The sequence below is a fragment of the Dipodomys merriami genome, unplaced genomic scaffold, assembly GCF_024711535.1.
Source record: "Dipodomys merriami isolate MVZ:Mamm:240054 unplaced genomic scaffold, mDipMer1.0.p SCAF_14, whole genome shotgun sequence".
Taxonomy (NCBI): Eukaryota; Metazoa; Chordata; class Mammalia; order Rodentia; family Heteromyidae; genus Dipodomys; species Dipodomys merriami.
This window is the reverse complement of record NW_027202715.1, coordinates 6,115,444-6,132,557: the sequence shown is the minus strand read 5'-3', so window position 1 is coordinate 6,132,557 and position 17,114 is coordinate 6,115,444. Positions and strand designations below refer to the sequence as shown.

At 42.7% G+C, this 17,114-nt stretch overlaps 1 protein-coding gene across 31 annotated transcripts in view; it reads left to right on the top strand.

Annotated features, from left to right (window-relative positions):
• Kcnma1 (potassium calcium-activated channel subfamily M alpha 1) overlaps positions 1-17,114 on the top strand; it is a 701,247-nt gene that overhangs the window by 411,806 nt on the left and 272,327 nt on the right. For all 31 annotated transcript variants that reach the window (XR_011371533.1, XM_070020666.1, XM_070020665.1 and 28 more), the window contains one exon: positions 348-459. Coding sequence is in view for 30 of the 31 variants with exons in the window: in XM_070020666.1 (XP_069876767.1) it covers positions 348-459 (112 nt within the window). In the remaining variant the exon portion in view is untranslated. The remainder of the gene's footprint in view (positions 1-347; positions 460-17,114) is intronic.

The following is a 17,114-nucleotide window of genomic DNA, read 5'->3' as shown; positions in this document are numbered from 1 at the left end:
AATCTGAATTTCAGAGGTGTGGGGGGGGACAAAATTATATTTACATTAGAGAGTCTACTGAAGGTGAGATTACTCAACACTCTCTATGAGGCTGTTGGAAACTGCAAAGAATATATTTTCTGATTCTTTCTCGAAAGTTCACATAGCCTATAGTCCCTTTGTAGAAATGGCTGTGTGTCCAAGAAAATAAACATGTGATTGATATAGGAGAACATATGTGATAAATAGAACATCTTCCAGACCATGACAAAAAACCCAAAATTTACTCTCTGGCAAAAGAATTATAGATTGAATGTCAACACAACACCATGATTCTCATTCCCCCCTCTCTCTTTCCTGTTCCCCAGTTTATTGCAGCCAACGACAAGCTGTGGTTCTGGCTGGAGGTGAACTCTGTAGTAGACTTCTTCACGGTCCCTCCCGTGTTTGTATCTGTGTACTTGAACAGAAGTTGGCTTGGTAAGTCCATCTCTTTTGCTTTCTTCTTACTAGTTCCTGAGCCATTACCCAATCAATATAGAATCTAGGGTAGGCAAGGAGTCTGGACTTGTCCTGTGCAAAGAAAGTTTTGTGTATTAAGGTGAACAACTCTTTTAGAGCTCGGGAAATTGCTGGTGACCGTTCTCTTTTGGGACAGCAGTCCAGAAAGATCTGCCCAGTTAGTGCTTCAGTTTTATTATTGTTGAAGCTCAGGGGCCATCTTTGTCACGACCAGGACTTCTGTACTCATGGCTCTGTCACTATTCATTCAGGAACTTGGAGTCAGGATTGATTAAAGAAGTCCACGGGCACGAGGCCAGCTTCCAGAGTGATTGGTTCCGGTGCCCAAGATGGCTTGTCTGCCAGAGTTAGCGTCTGTCTAGTTCTTAATCTATGTGTGGGTTATTTATAGTTGTGAATTCCTTTGTGAGGCAGGGCAAGAGGCAGTTTCTTAAGCCATCTCTGGCATTCCAGAAGACTAAGCTGTCTTCATGTATAAGGGAGACTTTTTGCTAGTATTATGTTATTAGATCATTTCCTATGCTTGCTCAAGAGGTCACTTCCTGCACCTTCCCAAGAGGTCATTTTCTGTTTCCCCTCAAGAGGTCACTTTCTGCATCAGGATTAGGACAATTAGATGGGAAAACACCTTGTTGAGAAGATGGTCATAGAAGCAAAGGGCTTAGAGCCACAGCTTCACCTTTTACTTCCTGCATGTTTTAATTTGTTAAGAAATTGTGGAACTGTTTCTGTCTCCATAGTGGCTACTGAGAGGGAAGGGAAGCTGAAATAAGACTTGGAGGAATATTTTGGGGTTCCTCTGTCTTTTTCTTTTACATTTTTGGCTTAATTTTTCTCAAAAGTAACACATACATATTGTAATCAGTGAAAACAGTGAAAGATGAACAAAGAAAATAAATAGCAGCCATGTACATGACACTATGTTGAAAATGAACTTTACAACTTTGGTGGGGGGGAGGGAGAAGTTGGAGAGGTGTGGAAGGAAGGAAGGGTAGGGGAAAAACAAAGGAGGGGGTAACAATGCTCTATAGGAAATGTACTCATTACCTTACTCATGTAACTGTAACCCCTCTGTACAGTATAGTTACAATAAAAATATATGTATTTTAAAAACCAAAAACAGAAACAAAAGAAAATAGCACCCATTTCGTCTCTTCTCACCCCTTAGGCTTTGCCCTTGAGATATTTTATGCCCTCACACCTCTACAACTTTCTACCGTGCTCATTCCAACACGAAGCATTGAGGAGGGAGCTATTTACATTGAAAATTGAGCCAATCCTGCTGCACTGCAGTTTGGCTCTTCTTGTGAATATGTAATGGACATCCTCTCAGCTCTGTAATAATTTGTTTTATAAAATTTTATGACAGTTGTGGAAAAACTCCATTATTTTTTTGTAGCACAGAAAACATTGTCATAAACGTAGTTGATGGCCACCTGAACGTTTTCATTTTCTTTCCCCCTCCCCTCATTATAAACAATGCGATAATAACCTTTCTTCATCCATATATTTTTGCAATTATGACTCTATCATTTCACATTGCTGGAACATAAATTGCTGCACAAAGAATACTATATTTTACTTCATAGCTATGGATATATAACATTTCTAAAAGATGTTATTTTGAGATGTACTTACTTCTGTTAGCAAAATGTTTTGATATTTTGGTAGCATTGTGAATTTATTGCATACCTGGTGTCAAGTTTTCTTTTTTAAATAAGCATCTTAAATATGTAATCACACTCATGCACCTGCATGTCTGTGTGGACGTACATATGTGTGTCTATATCCTTGTAGGGATCCCATTTCCTATTAGATTTCTCATTATGATTAAATTTACCTGCTGACTGGTGACGTTTTCATCTCTGGTCCAAGGTGCAGCTGCTTCTACTGGGTTTTCTATCCAGCAGGTGGAGAGCCAAACACAAACTCCAGGTGTGTCCTGAGTGGACCCCGTGTGTGCCTGTGGGAGGAGCATCTGAGCTCCTGGCTCACTGTTAACTGGCTTTAAGACCTGGGGAACTCAGGTTTCTTTACCCTGCCTTTTGTTTTTCTTCTGTAACATAGAAGTTAGATTCTGTGATCTCTATGATACTTTCATCCCAACCAGTTTTTTTAAAAAGAATCTTAAAGAGAAGTTTAGAATTGTGTTATGGAGGCTATGGGGAGTGAAGTTATCTGAGTCAAACTTAACTTGAGTCTTTTTTTTTTTTTTGTAAATTGTACTGGAGCTTAAACTCGGGGTCTCCTGCTTGCTAGGCAAGTGTTTACCATACTGCTTCAGGTATACCATTATACCTTTTGCTTTAGGTTATTTCTTCAGGTAAAGACTTGAACTTCAGGTAAAGTCCTGGCTATCCTGGACTGTTGTCTTCCTGCCTGTTTCTTCCATTTGCCTGAAATTACAGGCATGTACCACCATGCCTATTTTTTGTTTTTAACATAGAGGTCTTTCTACCAAGATAGCCTTAAACTTTGATCCTCCTGATATCCACTCCCAATAGATAGGCTTTTAACTGGAGATCTTCTTAAAAGAAAACATAGCTTAGAGTTCAAACACGTATCCTGTATATGCACGTGTTCTCTCTCTCTCTCTCTCTCTCTCTCTCTCTCTCTCTCTCTCTCTCTCTCTCTCTCTCTCTCTCTCGCACACACACACACACACACACACACACACACACACACACACACAAGTGAAGAGAGGAAGGGAAGGAAAGAGAAAACATGGGAAGGGACAGGAAAGGAAAGGAAGTGGTCAACTTTCATTTCTTGGCTGTGCTTTAATTGCTCTGTGCATTTGAACAGTCACTTTGCTTGTTTGGACTTTCAGTTTTTCCCATGTGATCAGTGGTGAGTTTGGACTAAATTACCTTCCATTCTGCTCACTTCATGAATCTGAATTCTATGGCGAGTGTCCATCCTTTTTTCGTGCTCTGAATAATCAAGGTGATCGCAGAGGCTGTGGTTATGGTACAAATATTCTCTTCTCCACAGTTGAGGTTCAACTCATTCCTAAGGACACATGTTTTTTGGCTGTTTATTCATTAAAAAATTTTTTGGTGGTGCTAAGATTTGAACTCAGGGGGTTTCATTCGGCTTTCTTGCTTGCTTGACTGGCACCCTACCACTTGAGTCACCCCTTTCTCTTGGCTTTTTGATAGTTATTTTGGAGATGAAATCTTATAGATTTTTCTGCCTATTCTGTCTTTGAACTATGTATATGATACTCTGGATCTCAGCCTCCTGAGTAGATAGGATTACAGACATTAGCTACCAGTGCCTGGTTCATTAAACATGTTTAATTGAAAACCTATTTTGCATCAGGAATTAGCCCAAATGACTGGGAAATAATAGTAGTTATTAAAATACAGTGGAGAGATGATAAACCATGGACCTAAAATATAAGTCAGTAATTTTGTATATGAGGAAGCATTCATGCTCTCAGAACCAAAATGTAGACCAACAATCTTCTAGATGATGAAATAGCATGTTCCTGTCTTGTAAGAGGGAACACCTCTAATGAAATGCTTTGGGTTTCTTTGATCACTGATCTTGGGTGAGATCCCAAACTGACCTGCCTCTAATGGGAGATAATTATTCAGTATAATAATGTTTTCAAGAGATTTCTCTGTCTGATTTAATAATGGGTTGTTACACTGGGGAACAATTATTATACCAATGAGCTGCCCAGGAGATCCACCCTACAAAGTAGAAGAAATGATCCCTTAAAAGAAGGGCACTGTGGGCAGCTCTATCTTCTGGACAGTGGAAGGGTCCAGGTTTTGCTGGCTGAGCTTTGGGATAAGATGTAAGTAACAAGTCCATCCCAGGCCCACATGTACTTTGGTGGGCTATTGTGGCCACTATGGTATAAACAGGAGGGAAAGCCAACATCCCAGCCTTTCGATGCATAACCCACACCACATTTCTTGCCATGCATAAGAGATGGCCTGTTAAGTGGCACATTATATATGTGGTTTATCTTGGAGCACAGAAACACAGCTGCGTACTCAGTTTCTGCCACATGTTGGGCACTTTGCTGAGTCCCTTGCCTACATCAACTCAATCTTCAGAGTAAGCCTAAGCGTGGAATTACTATACCCCATTTACAGATGAAGCTCAGAGGTTAGTTCTCTTGTCCGAGGCAACGCAGCCCTGAATTGTCAAAGGGTCGGCTAATCCCAGCTTTTGTCCATACCTGTCTTCTGTCCTTCCACCTCTGACTTTTTACCCTTGGAAGATTTGGGATTTTGAGAACTCAATTGGGAATGACTGAGTTCTTCCATCTCTTCTTACTCATGCAGGACTTCACTTGGGGCGACAAGAGGAGAGGAAGTCTTCCTTACGAATAAACATTCCCATTGACCGTGGCATTGGAGTCCTGTAATTCTAGCACTTGGGAGGCTGAGGCAGAAGGATCTTGAGTTTGAGGTTGAATGAGCAATATAGGGAGATCTTGTCCAAAACAAAAACAAAAAACAAACATTCTCGGGTTGCCACTTTCCCATGTCTCCCCCTTGGAAGTGACATTTCCAGTTTCTAGAAATACTATGAAAATGAGGGCAGTCCCGTGTATCTGAGCATCTTGGGAATCCAGTCTACTGCATCTGGGAGACAGACCAATAGCTCTCACCCATCCTCCACCTTCCATTAACTCTGGTCTCACCCAACTCAATTCTTTTTGCCTTTAGTCACTTAGCAATGGGTTCCTCCGAGCAAGATCATTTAACCCATTGTAGGCTCAGATGCTCAGTCTAACTCCCTTTAAAATTGGAAAATAATAGCAGCCAACTCCTAGGCTCACTGCAGAGTTCTGCTAAGGGAATGTGAACAGTAAAGCAGGTGCATAGCTTGCAGCCAGTGCACAGAAGTCATGACTAAGTCCTGCCCTCTCTTCCCAAACTGCCCATCACATTTTAAAGCACCAGAGGAGAAGACCAACTCAAATGGAACCAAAAATAAGGCCTCAGGATGTGAAGACATCCACATCTCCGGTGGCAAGTTGCTACTTATTTTAATCCCTGTTCCCACATGCCTGCTTATTCAATGTTGTTTCCCTTACAACATCCTTCCCCCATCCAGCTAAAATAAGTGTACTTTAAAAGATGCATCTTATTTTGAGACCTGAAGCACATGCTCTGGAGAGAGCCCACTGGTTTTTGTTTGTCTTTTCTTTTAAGGAGCAATGTCCCCAGAAGAGAGCAGGGGACTCATACTTCTTTCATTCACTTGAATGTTTTGATTGAGGGTCATCTGAGATAGTTAGAGAAACAGAGTCACTGGACAGATATCTAACACCATTTTTTCTTATTATTATTTTGGTCCTTGGGGAAGATGGGGGTGGCGGGGGAGGAGGGGGTTTGAATCTAGGGCCTTGACCTTTCTAGACAAATGCTCCACCACAACTGAGCTCCACCTCAAGCCCTCTGAACCCTATTGCTATTAAACATTGATTGTATCCTTAGCCCTGGGATAAGAAGAATACAGACCTGGCTGCCCCCTTCCCAAGTTGTACTTTGGTTCCCAACAGGTTTCAACCTGTCTAATACAATTGATATATGGTCAGGGTCACAGTCGCTGAAACAATATGGAAAACGATCTGCCTGATTCTCTCATCTGTATTGGATCTGGCCTTAGACCTTAAAACTTTCAGTAGACTCCTAACCCAAAATAGAAAACTGCTAAAAAATACAAAAATAAGTACAGGGTCACAGGGAAAACAGAATAATTTAGGTATCTCCTTTTAAATATACACCTGGGCTATCCTTTTTCATGTGTCACAAGGTGATTAAAACAGGAGTATAAAAAGGAAAGTACAGGGCCTCAAAAACAACAACAACGATAGGACAAAGTGTAGACCTCTCGTTAGAGGCTAAGGTTTCAATCTTTCTTTGGAACCAAAGTAAACACACACACAGTGACAGCAAGCTATACCACCCACTATATAATTAAGTACGAAATGGTGAGGTGAGGGCAGAAAGGCCGTGGGAGTTAGAGAGAGAGAGAGAGAGAGAGAGAGAGAGAGAGAGAGAGAGAGAGAGAGAGAGAGAGAGAGAGAGAGAGAGAGAGAGAGAGAGAGAGAGAGAGAGAGAGAGAGAGAGTGCTCATGTGGGTGGAGGAGCAGGAGAAACTCAAAACTCCCATAGGAGGCTAAGGCTCACTGAGAGCTGCAGGGCCTGGGGTTGATAGCAGAGAGGGAGAAAGCCAATGTTTCTCAAGTTGCGGAAGCCTACCACACCTGCAGGTGGCTGATGCCCACGTGAGGACGCCATCTTTTTTTTCTGGGGTCCAAAACAAGATGCTGTGCCTTTGCTTTCTCTCATTGCAGCAATGGGTAACCACACACTGTCCCTTAAAGCAACCACGTGGAGTATCTCACAGCTGGGAAGGTCACAGGGGCCTCTCTAAGGTTAAGATAAAGATGCTTTCAAGGCTGGCTCCTCTCTGGAGCCTCCAGGAAGATAGCCTTTCTTTTTCTAGCTTTTCGAGGCCACTTCTGTCCCGGCTCATGTTCTCTTGGTCCACCATCAAATCCAACAACAGTGGACACTGTTTGGATCTTGTATTCTGTCACCTCCTCCCCAATTTCTCCTTTTCTACCTTCAAGGACCCTTGTGATCACATTGGTTCACCTGGGTATCAGGACAATCTCCCCATATTAGGGCTGATTGATTGTCAGCATGAATATGTCTGCTGGCTGTCTTCCCTTGCCAGGTGAGGTACCATAGTCACAGGTCCTGCAGGTTATTGTAGACATCTCTGAAAGGCCATCATCCTGCCTGGCAATAAGGGTCTTATAACTCCCATTCTATCAAAGGGAAACCCAAGGTGTAGAGAGGTTAAGCAATTTGCCTAAAGATCCACCAAGAGCTCCTTTGGGGAACTGGTCCCCGTTCAGATCTGCCAGTGGTGTGGCATAGCCCTTTGAAACACAAGGCTTCAGGTAGAACTCAGGGCTCCACCATCCTCCTTTATTGTAGTGGTCCGGCTGGGTGGTTTTGTTTTGTTTATTTTTGTAGTTGCTTGGTTGTTTTTTTTTATTCTTGCTGCATAGCCCAGGCTGCCCTTGAACTCCATGATCCTTGGGCCCCACCTTCCTAAGTTCTGAAATCACAGGTGTATGTCAGTCCTCATCCCCCAGCTTGTCAGGCCTGCTCTCAAAGCAGACTTTTGGGAAGTCCTTCCTCTGCTACTCTATAGTGACTTTTTTCTTATTCATAGAAACAGATGTACTACTAAGACTTGCAAACTGTGGCTTCCTTAAGTGGTGCCTTCATGTGTGGCTTCAGCAACCAAGGGGAGTGTGCTGGTCTCCATGTTCCTGCATCGAAGCCTTCTTCTTTTCCTTTTTTTTTGTAAAATTGTTATTGTAAAGAGAGGTTACAGTTACCTAAGTGAGGTAATGAGTACATATTTTTGAAAAGTGTCACCCCGTAAAAGCCCACTTTTCTGAGGAATCACGAGTTCTTGCTTCTGTGGAGTTGACTAAATTCAAGAGTACCAACAAGGCAAGAGGTCATGATGGCATGCCATCATTGTGAGTGGTGACAAAAGTCAGAATACCACCCTTCCTCTTTCATGGTTGCCGCTTGAGCTCTGCTGAAGTCTTGGGCATCTTCCTGCTGCCCATCCTCTTCAGTAGGGTATGTGGTCCCAGGGCTATTCTCTGTGCTGGGCATGCCTACCTTCAGGGAGATCAACATTGTTCTGTTAAGAGCTAGATTTTTCATTGACCAGCCTCTGCACTGGGTAAGGATATTTTATCAAGATTTACTGTATGGACCAAGCTGGAAAGTTGCGGACTGATTTCAGGGTTTTTATGATGTCAGTAACTTGGAACATATTGAAAAATGTACAAACAAATATACAAGTCATAAACCAAAATGAGATTATGGTTTATCCATAGTGTATGAAGCCCCAGCCGATAGCCTCGACTCCCAGCCTCCCCTCCTCCGGTGATGCCTGGCCCTGCCCTCAGCTTTTTCCCCTCATGCTGTGAGAACATTTCTCCCTCTCTACCCAGTACCCCTCTCCACTAAGGCCCTCCATTGTGTTCTATCTCCAGTGTGCCTCTCCCTTATTCTTCCAGTACGAATGCATTGATCTTGACTTTTTCATCCTCCAATGATAGGTGTTCTAAATGCAGCATAAACTGTCTACTTTGTGCCATCCGGTGGATATCCTTGTGTACATGTGGCAGGGACCTTGTCTGACTTGTGTTTTGGCTGAGTTCCTTATATCTCAAACAGTACCTGGCACATAAGTTCTGCTTGTTGAGTGAATGAATGAACAAGTGTTCTTTTTTTTTTTTTTTGCCAGTAGTGGGGCTTGAACTTTGGTCCTGGGTGCTGTCCCTGAGCTCTTCAGCTTAAGGCTAGCACTCTATCACTTGAGCCACAGCGCCACTTCCAGTTTTCTGGTGGTTAATTGGAGATGAATCTCAGGACTTTCCTGTCCGGACTGGCTTTGAACTACAATCCTCAGATCGCAGCCTCCTGAGTAGCTAGGATTACAGGCAGGAGCCACCAGCGCCCAGTGAGCAAGTGTTCTCATGAAAACATTTAACAATTATTGAGTGCTCAGTAAGAGCAGGGACTTTGCATCTTACAGGCATTTATTGAGTTAATCTCTATGATAACTTAAGGAATAACAACTCTTATCCTAGTTGAGAAAGCTGGAGTTTGGGGATGAAAATAACTTTCCCTGGTGGGAAGTGGTAGAAGAACCAAGACCCACATCAAGGTCAGTCTGGTTCTGAACACCTTGTTTAAAATACAAGGTAGTGTTTCCAAAGTGTGGTTTCCATGGAATATATGAGACATGAAGAGTCTTAGAAGCCAATTCTTGACCCCTAGGTCAGAAACTGGATGACCTTCAAAGCCACTCTGGGCAGGACAGTCCACAAGACTCTTACCTTCAATTAACCACAGAAAACCAGACGTGGTCCTGTGGCTCAAAGTGGTAGAGCACTAGCTTGAGTAAAAGAGCTCAGGGACAGCACTCAGTTCCTGAGTTCAAGCTCCACAACCAACAAAAAATAAATGAAACGCACCAGAAAGCTTTCAAACCTCGATGTAGAGGCCTTATTCCTAACCAGTTACAAAAGAATCATTGGGTTGGAGATAGAGATGGAGATGAGCTCAGTATTTTTTTAAATGCTGTCCAGTTGTGTCTAAAGTACAGAATGGATGAGAACTACTTGTATCATTCTCCTATGAATTTTGAGTTAATTCCTTCCCAATGACTGTTTTCTAAGTGTTCAAGGACATTTGAAGCTCCAGGAGAGCTGGTTTGGATGGAATTTTGTTCAGTAGAGTAGGGGAAGATATTTGCATTTTTATAAGCGTCTGGGCTTAGCTTGAGGCCCAGGTTTTAAGTTGCCAGGCTTGGCAGCCTAAACTGCACTGTCCACAATGAGTGCTCTTTAGCCACATTTGTATATTTCAGTGTAGGTAAAGTCAAATTAAATTAAAAATCCAGTGCCTCAAAAGACCTGCATTTCAACTATTCAGTAGCTCAATGCCACTAGTGCTTCTTGTGCCGGATAGCACAAATATACAGCTCTTTCCATCATTCTAGAACATTCTATCCAGCCATGCTGCCTTAGAATATGAGTATGAGGTCATAAAAACCATAATTTCTCACTTGGAATGCAGTGGAGGCTTGGAGAAAAGTTTTGAAATGGTTCTTAGTGAAAGGACCACTGGTGACAGGTCTATATTCAAAAGAATCAAATAACCTTCTCAAATGGATGATAGCAAAAAAGCACTAGTTTAAAAGTCATCTTCAAAAATACCCCTACTACCCTATATACATTAAATTTCATGTATCTAAGGGCTTGGCAAATAATAGTTTACAAAAGAAACACTGGAGCTGAGCCCTGGTGGTTCTTATCTGTAATCCTAGCTACTCAGGAAACTGAGATCTGAGGATCATGGTTTGAGGCTAGCCTGGGCAAGAAAGCCTATAAGATTCTTATATGGGGGGGGGGGAGGAAATAAAATGCTGAAACAGGGACACAGGATGACCCATTGCAACAATGAGACTCACAAGACACTTGCTGGAAATGTACTTTACAATTTCGGGGGACAAGGGGGAGGTGTTGGGAGAAAGGAGTGAGGGAGTTGGGGGAGGGGGAAACAGTACTCAACAAGAAATGTACTCACTGCCTTACTCATGTAACTGTAACCCCTCTGCACAGCATCTTTACAATAAAATTTAAAAAATGATTCTTATCTCCAATTAGCCACCAAAAAGTTGGGTTTAGAGCTGTGGTTCAAGTGGTAGAAGCACAAAAGCTCAGGGACAGCACCTAAGCCCTCAGTTTAAATACCAGGATTTCTTGTACACGGCAGGGCAGGGGGGTGGGCAGCTGGGGCAGGGAGGAGTGCGGGGTGGAGAGAAAAGAATGTCTGGCTCCAGCTACTTCCTCTACTGGAGCTGTGAAGTGGTCTTTTGAGTATTACAAATGGTCTCTGGTGCCTTCTAGAGGATGGTCATGGAATTTCTAGATTCATTTTTGAAGTAGCCAGGGAAGGGAGAGGAAGGCAGCAGCTGCTGTTCAGAGGTGACCATTTGTGGTTATCAGCATGGGACAGGCTCACCCCAGATTCCCACAAGTGATCTGGCATCTGCTAACTGAACCTGACTCAACCGCTGTAACCATGAACTCTTTCCCCCACTCTCCCCCAAGAGAGTTCTCAGCCCCTGCAGCTCAGTTCTGGAGGGACAGGCCTCCATGAGCCAGAAGTCACCTGTGCCCACTCCATACCTCAGGACAGCCCGATCTCCAGCTCCGATTCCTAGATGCATTAAGTACAGATCGTTCTAAGTACAGTCACTAAGTAGTTTCATTTTAAAATAACATTAATAAGGGGCTGGGAAAGTGGCTCAGCGGTACAGTGCTTGCCTTGCATGCATGAGGCCCTGGGTTCGATTCCTTAGTATCACATAAGCAGAAAAAGCTGGAAGTGACACTATGGCTCAAGTGGTAGAGTGCTAGCCTTGAGCTGAATCGCCCAGGGACAGCAATAAAAAAAATAACCATGACCGATAAAAAAAATAACATTAATAAAAGAAAGCGAGAAATAACAATCCTAAAGATGCTCTTATAAGTATAATGCAGTTGAATGTATTCAGACTATACATCCATGTGCGTATATATTTGTGTGTATATTTATGTATGCATGTGTGCATGTATATATTATGAGTAAGGAATGGAGTTCAGCCTGGTTTTCAAACACAGACTGTCCATCTCCAAAGCCAAGACTCCTCAACGTAAGGAACCTTGACTCTCATCCTATAAAGTTCCCTAGATATTATTTTTATACTTTCAAAAATAGTCTCATCCAACCAAATCAAATACTAAATTCATTTCTCTCCTTGTTTCACTCCCTTGACAAAAGGCAGAGAGACTTCTGAATAAGATTTCGCTGGTACTCCAGATGAAAAGTTAGGGAGAAAATAACATGGTCCTTTTTAAACAATTGGTTGAATCCAATTTCTATAACATAACTAAGCCTCCTCATTCCCTCTGACAAGTTCCCCCTTCTGAGATTATTGGCCCATTTTATACATGTAGCCAAATTAACAAAAAAAATCCCTACAATTACTGTTAATCATCTTAAAATAATATAATTTTAAAGTTATGGGTTGCTGTGAACTGAGTATGTTTTTCAAAATTCCTTAGTCAAAGCTTACTTCCAGCACAGGTGTGCTGGGAGAAAAGACATCTGTGTGGGTCATGAGAGTGGAGCCCTCTGAGTGGGATTAGTACCTTATAGAAGAGGCCTGCTCGTTTATCCAGCTTTTCATGTGAGCACACAAAAGGGGGTCCCATCTACGCAGTAGGCAAGAAGCCAGGTACTAGATCTGCTGGTACCTAGGCCTTGAACTTCCTAGCCTTCAAACCCATTAGCAATCCATTTCTGTCATAAATTACCTAGACTGAGGTATTTTGTTGGTGCCTCCCAAATGGACTAAGGCATGGGGCTCTACCCTTTGCCAGAGCTTTCTGGTTTTTGTTTTTGTTTTTGTTTGAAGATGTGGGGGGGGGGACTTTCTGCACATGATATTGAAAATATATCAAGCAACTCAGAATGCTCAACGTTTGGATGGATTTCATAGAGCTGCTGTAGCAGTTTAAAAAATGCTTCTCAAGAAATTACACTTCCCTAAGAGATTTCCAGTTGTGTTCTCTTGATATTGCTTTGTCAGGGACATGCTTTAAATAAGATGCCCTCTGTAGGTGGCAGAAATTCTAAATCCTCATTGACTTGCATGACTCTGTTGTGGGCCAAATTGGAAATAACTTCCTAAAACGAATGTCTTCAAGGAATGAATTCAGCAGTAGGTTTCCACAGATGCCAGTGCTTCTCCAGATGGCTGTACTTCATCTGGGGTGTTCCTGGAACCGCTCCTTCAGCAACTTACACCTCTAGGACTGGACATCTATTTACCTTTGCATCATCTTTATATTAAAAAAAATAGGTCCCTTTATTCTTTTCCATAGGATTATGGCCAGGACAGATTTACCTGGCTAGTGAGTGAGAAGGAAGCAATGAACACTAGAAAGGAGCTCAGAAGCAGAGCAACTGCATTTATCAAACTAGACACCTGTATGCAAATGGATTACAGAAGGGGAAACCACAGAGCTTGCCTTGATGAGATGGTGATAATTTAATCAAGTAGGTACTGTTTAAGGAAGAATCGTAAGTTTATGGGAGTCTGGAGGAAGAACAGATGGAAGAAAGTTGGCCAGCCCAGCTCAAAGGAGACTTTAGGTATCTGAAAAAGTATAAACATATTCTTACTATAGCATCATTGCTCATGGTGTGTGATCTGCAGGCAAGCACATGACGGGGAAGCTTATTAGAAAGGAAAATCTCAACTTATCTTGAAACCTGCCAAATCTCGTTCTCTTGGGAGATGGCAAGATTTGAGGAAGTCTGTTCCTCAAGAGCCCTGGGTGGCTCTTTTAGAGGCTAAAGTCACCTTGGCAGTCTACTAGAATTACCTGGGAAGCTTGGCCATTTCCTGCTGTCCAGGTCAGAATGAACTTCAGTCCCAGGACATGAGAATTGCTGGGGTGGAACCCAGCCATCAAAATGATTTCAAGCTCCCTGAGTAATTTCACTGTGAGTCCAGGGCCATTTTACAACCAGAGCCTGCACAGTGATAGTTCTTAAACCAGAGGAATATACCTACAAACTGGAGACAGTATTAAACAAAAAAAAAAAAAACCCAAACCCACTAAGTTCCTTCCAAAAAAGTCTATCATGTCAGTGCTTCTAGACATCTGCTTAAGGATAGTCACGGTAGAACATGAACCCACATCATCTCAAGCTTCAATGTACATCCTGGTTACCTGGAAGTCTGCCTTCAACACAGATGTCTGGGATTGAGGCCTGATTTTCCAACCCGTTCCCCAGGGATGCTCATGCAGCTGGGCTAGAAACCACTTCTGGAGGCCTGAACATGAATCCAAGACAGACTTGCTACTGTGAGTGTTTTCAGGATTCTGGTATTTCAGTAAACCTTGCTATTTTTTAATGCTTCCCAAACATCAGTATCTTTCCTGACATATTTTGGCATTTTCAGAAGCTTTTTGACATTAAAATCTGAAGCATTTCCATCTTACGACAGACCCAGCTCACTCTATTCCATATTACAGCTCCAGCATGAACAGAGGAGCTATTAGAAAACTTCTGGTCTTTCTTCCATTCCATCCTCTCCTAATGTGTTCCAAAATCCTGGCTTACTTGTGTCAGGGGATAGCTTTAATAGCCTCTTCCAGAACCAGTTAGTTGGATATCTCTTTCTAACTTCCAGGAATTGGTTAAGTGAATTCAAGAAAAATGGGAAGTGGATCTGTTGGAGGAAAAGGATCAGAGAGGTCCCACAACTTAATTCCCAGCCCTTTCCCCAGAGGCTGGCTTCCTATTTCCCCAGCCCTTCAACTCACTTCTCCAGGGGCAAGGACTCTCTGAGGGCCTGATTCCTCCCCAACTCCAAGACTAGTCATTTGAATAAATATCCTCTCACCACCTAGAGAGCCCAATCCCTGGACCCTGTTAAGAGTGGACGATGGGTGATGAGCATTTTCAGATTTTATGAAACATATTTTATAATTCTGAAGAGATAACCAACCAACACTTGAAAAGTGCAGTTGTGTTCTGATATCTCAGTTGTAGGACTCAATTTCCCTGTTTAAGTTAGATAGAGATTTGGCAGATGGTCAAATGGTTAACTTGCTGTATTCCTGATGGATTCTAAAACTTGCCCTGGTCAGTTTGAGGTAACAATATTCTTTCCTTCCTTCCTTCCTTCCTTCCTTCCTTCCTTCCTTCCTTCCTTCCTTCCTTCCTTCCTTCCTTCCTTCCTTCCTTCCTTCTTTCCTTTCTTCCCTCCTTCTTTCCTTCCCTCCCTCCTTCCCTCCTTCCTTCCATCTGCCTTCTTGCCTTCCTGCTTTCCTGCCTTCCTTCCTGCCTTCCTCTTTGTTTGTTTTTTTTAAAGATTTAATCTTTCTGTCTTTGTCCTGTATTACTCAGCCTCCTCTTCTACCTTTATTGTGTGGCTCTCTGTTAATTTTACCTCTTTGGATTCCAGCCAAGTGCAAAGCTCCTCTTACCCCCATCACAGGGAGATGCCATCTTTGTGACCTTGGCATTCCTCACCTGATGGGCATCCACCCATTTCCTTTTTACTCATTTCACTCAACTCATAATGAACTTGTCTCTTCCAAACCACTCTTGATTATACTACTGAGTGTCTGCTGATGTCCTGGATCACCAAAAACATCTACATGTCCTGGATCGCCAAAAACATCTACAGTTGACCAATCTATCCTACTGTCTATTTTTTGTCAGTTGTTTGGTTTGAACTCTGGGCCTAGGTGCTGTCCCTCAGCTCTTCAGCTCAAGACTAGCACTCTACCATTGAGCCACAGCACCACTTCCTTTTCTGGTGGTTAATTGGAGATCAGAGTCTCACGGACTTTCCTGCCTGGGTTGGTTTGAACCATGCTCCTTAGTCTCAGCCTCTTGAGTAGCTAGGATTACAGGCGTGAGCCACCAGTGCCCAGCAACTATTTTTGTAAGTAAAGTTTTATAAGAACACAGCAACATGAATTCATTGACACATTGTCTATGGCAATGAAATGGAGACATAGGGCACAAAAGGTCTAAAATATTTACTATGTTGCTCTTTACAGAAAGTCTATGGATAGCAACTGTGCTATATAGTCTTTATGTTATGTTAACTACTAATCAGTTGTGGTGTGTATGTGTGTGTGTGTGTGTGTGTGTGTGTGTGTGTGTGTGTGTGTGTGTGTGTGTGTGTGTATGCGTGCCAGTACTAGGACTTGAACCCAGAGCCTCACACTCTCACTTGGCTTTTGTGCTCATGGATAGTGCTGTACCACTTCAGCCATACCTCGAGTCCAGCTTTTTTGTTGGTTAACTGGAGATGAGAGTCTTTGAGAGTTTCCTGCCTGGGCTGGCTTCTAACTAAGATCCTTGGATCTCAGCCTGCTGAAAAGCTAGGACTACAGGCTTGAACCACTGAAACCTGGCCATTATTATTATTTTCCTTAGCCTTTATAAAGTGGTATGGCTTTGCAGCATTATTTTTCTGCTGGAAACACATGTAATCCTGGTGTTTTCTCTATAGGAGATGGTTGTATTAAGCGGCTTTCTTTCTTACCCTATCTATTGTCTAGTATCCATTGCAAAGCCTATAATTTGGCACCTGCTGGCAATAACAAACAGCCCACATCAGATAAATAAACCAACAAGCATTCATTCCCTGGGGTGAGTGAATATTTTAGCAAATTTAAAAACACTGTCACTTGAATTTGCAAACTGGGTCAGAAATCCTTTCAAGTGTTATGAGCTAAGTGTAAACTGAGGACTTCTTATACATATCCCCTCTCCCTTTATAAAAAGAAAATGATTGTATTTATTGTTTGCAATGGTGGCCTCACTTGCTCTAAAGACCAGCGTCTCCCATCTGGCAGAAAGCATGGAACCAGGCTTCACTGGGTGACAACAGAGGGCACATTCTCCCATGCACCCACCTGACTAAGGTGTGTTTCTTCCTCCAGTCCTCGGTTAGCCCCTTCTAGAGCTCTACTGCATTTTTCAGGCCACCGTTCTGGAAAGATTTGCTGTCTAGCACTGCCACCTAGTGAGAGAAAGCAGGAATCAAAACCAGATGCTATGGCCCTCCCATTTCTGTTTCCTTGAATTCTGGCTCATTGACCTCAGTTGAAAGAAAACCTTAATATATTAATAACCTTAAGGAGTAAATTATTTATGTATTCATGTGGGTAGTGGAGCTTCAGTGCATGGGCTAGGTGCTGTCTCTTCACTTTTTCACTCATTTGAGCCACACCTCTACTTCGGGCATTTTGCTGTTAATTGGAGATAAGAGACTCACAGACTTTCCAGCCCAGGCTGGCTTTGAACTGCTTTGAACTAAGATCCTCAGATCTCAGCTTCCTGTTTGGCTAGGATTACGGATGTGAGCCACCAGCTGGCTAATTTTTAACTTTTTGAAAGTAACACATCCCTCAGAACTCTCCCGCCAGACAGGTGTGGGTGGCTCATGTCTGT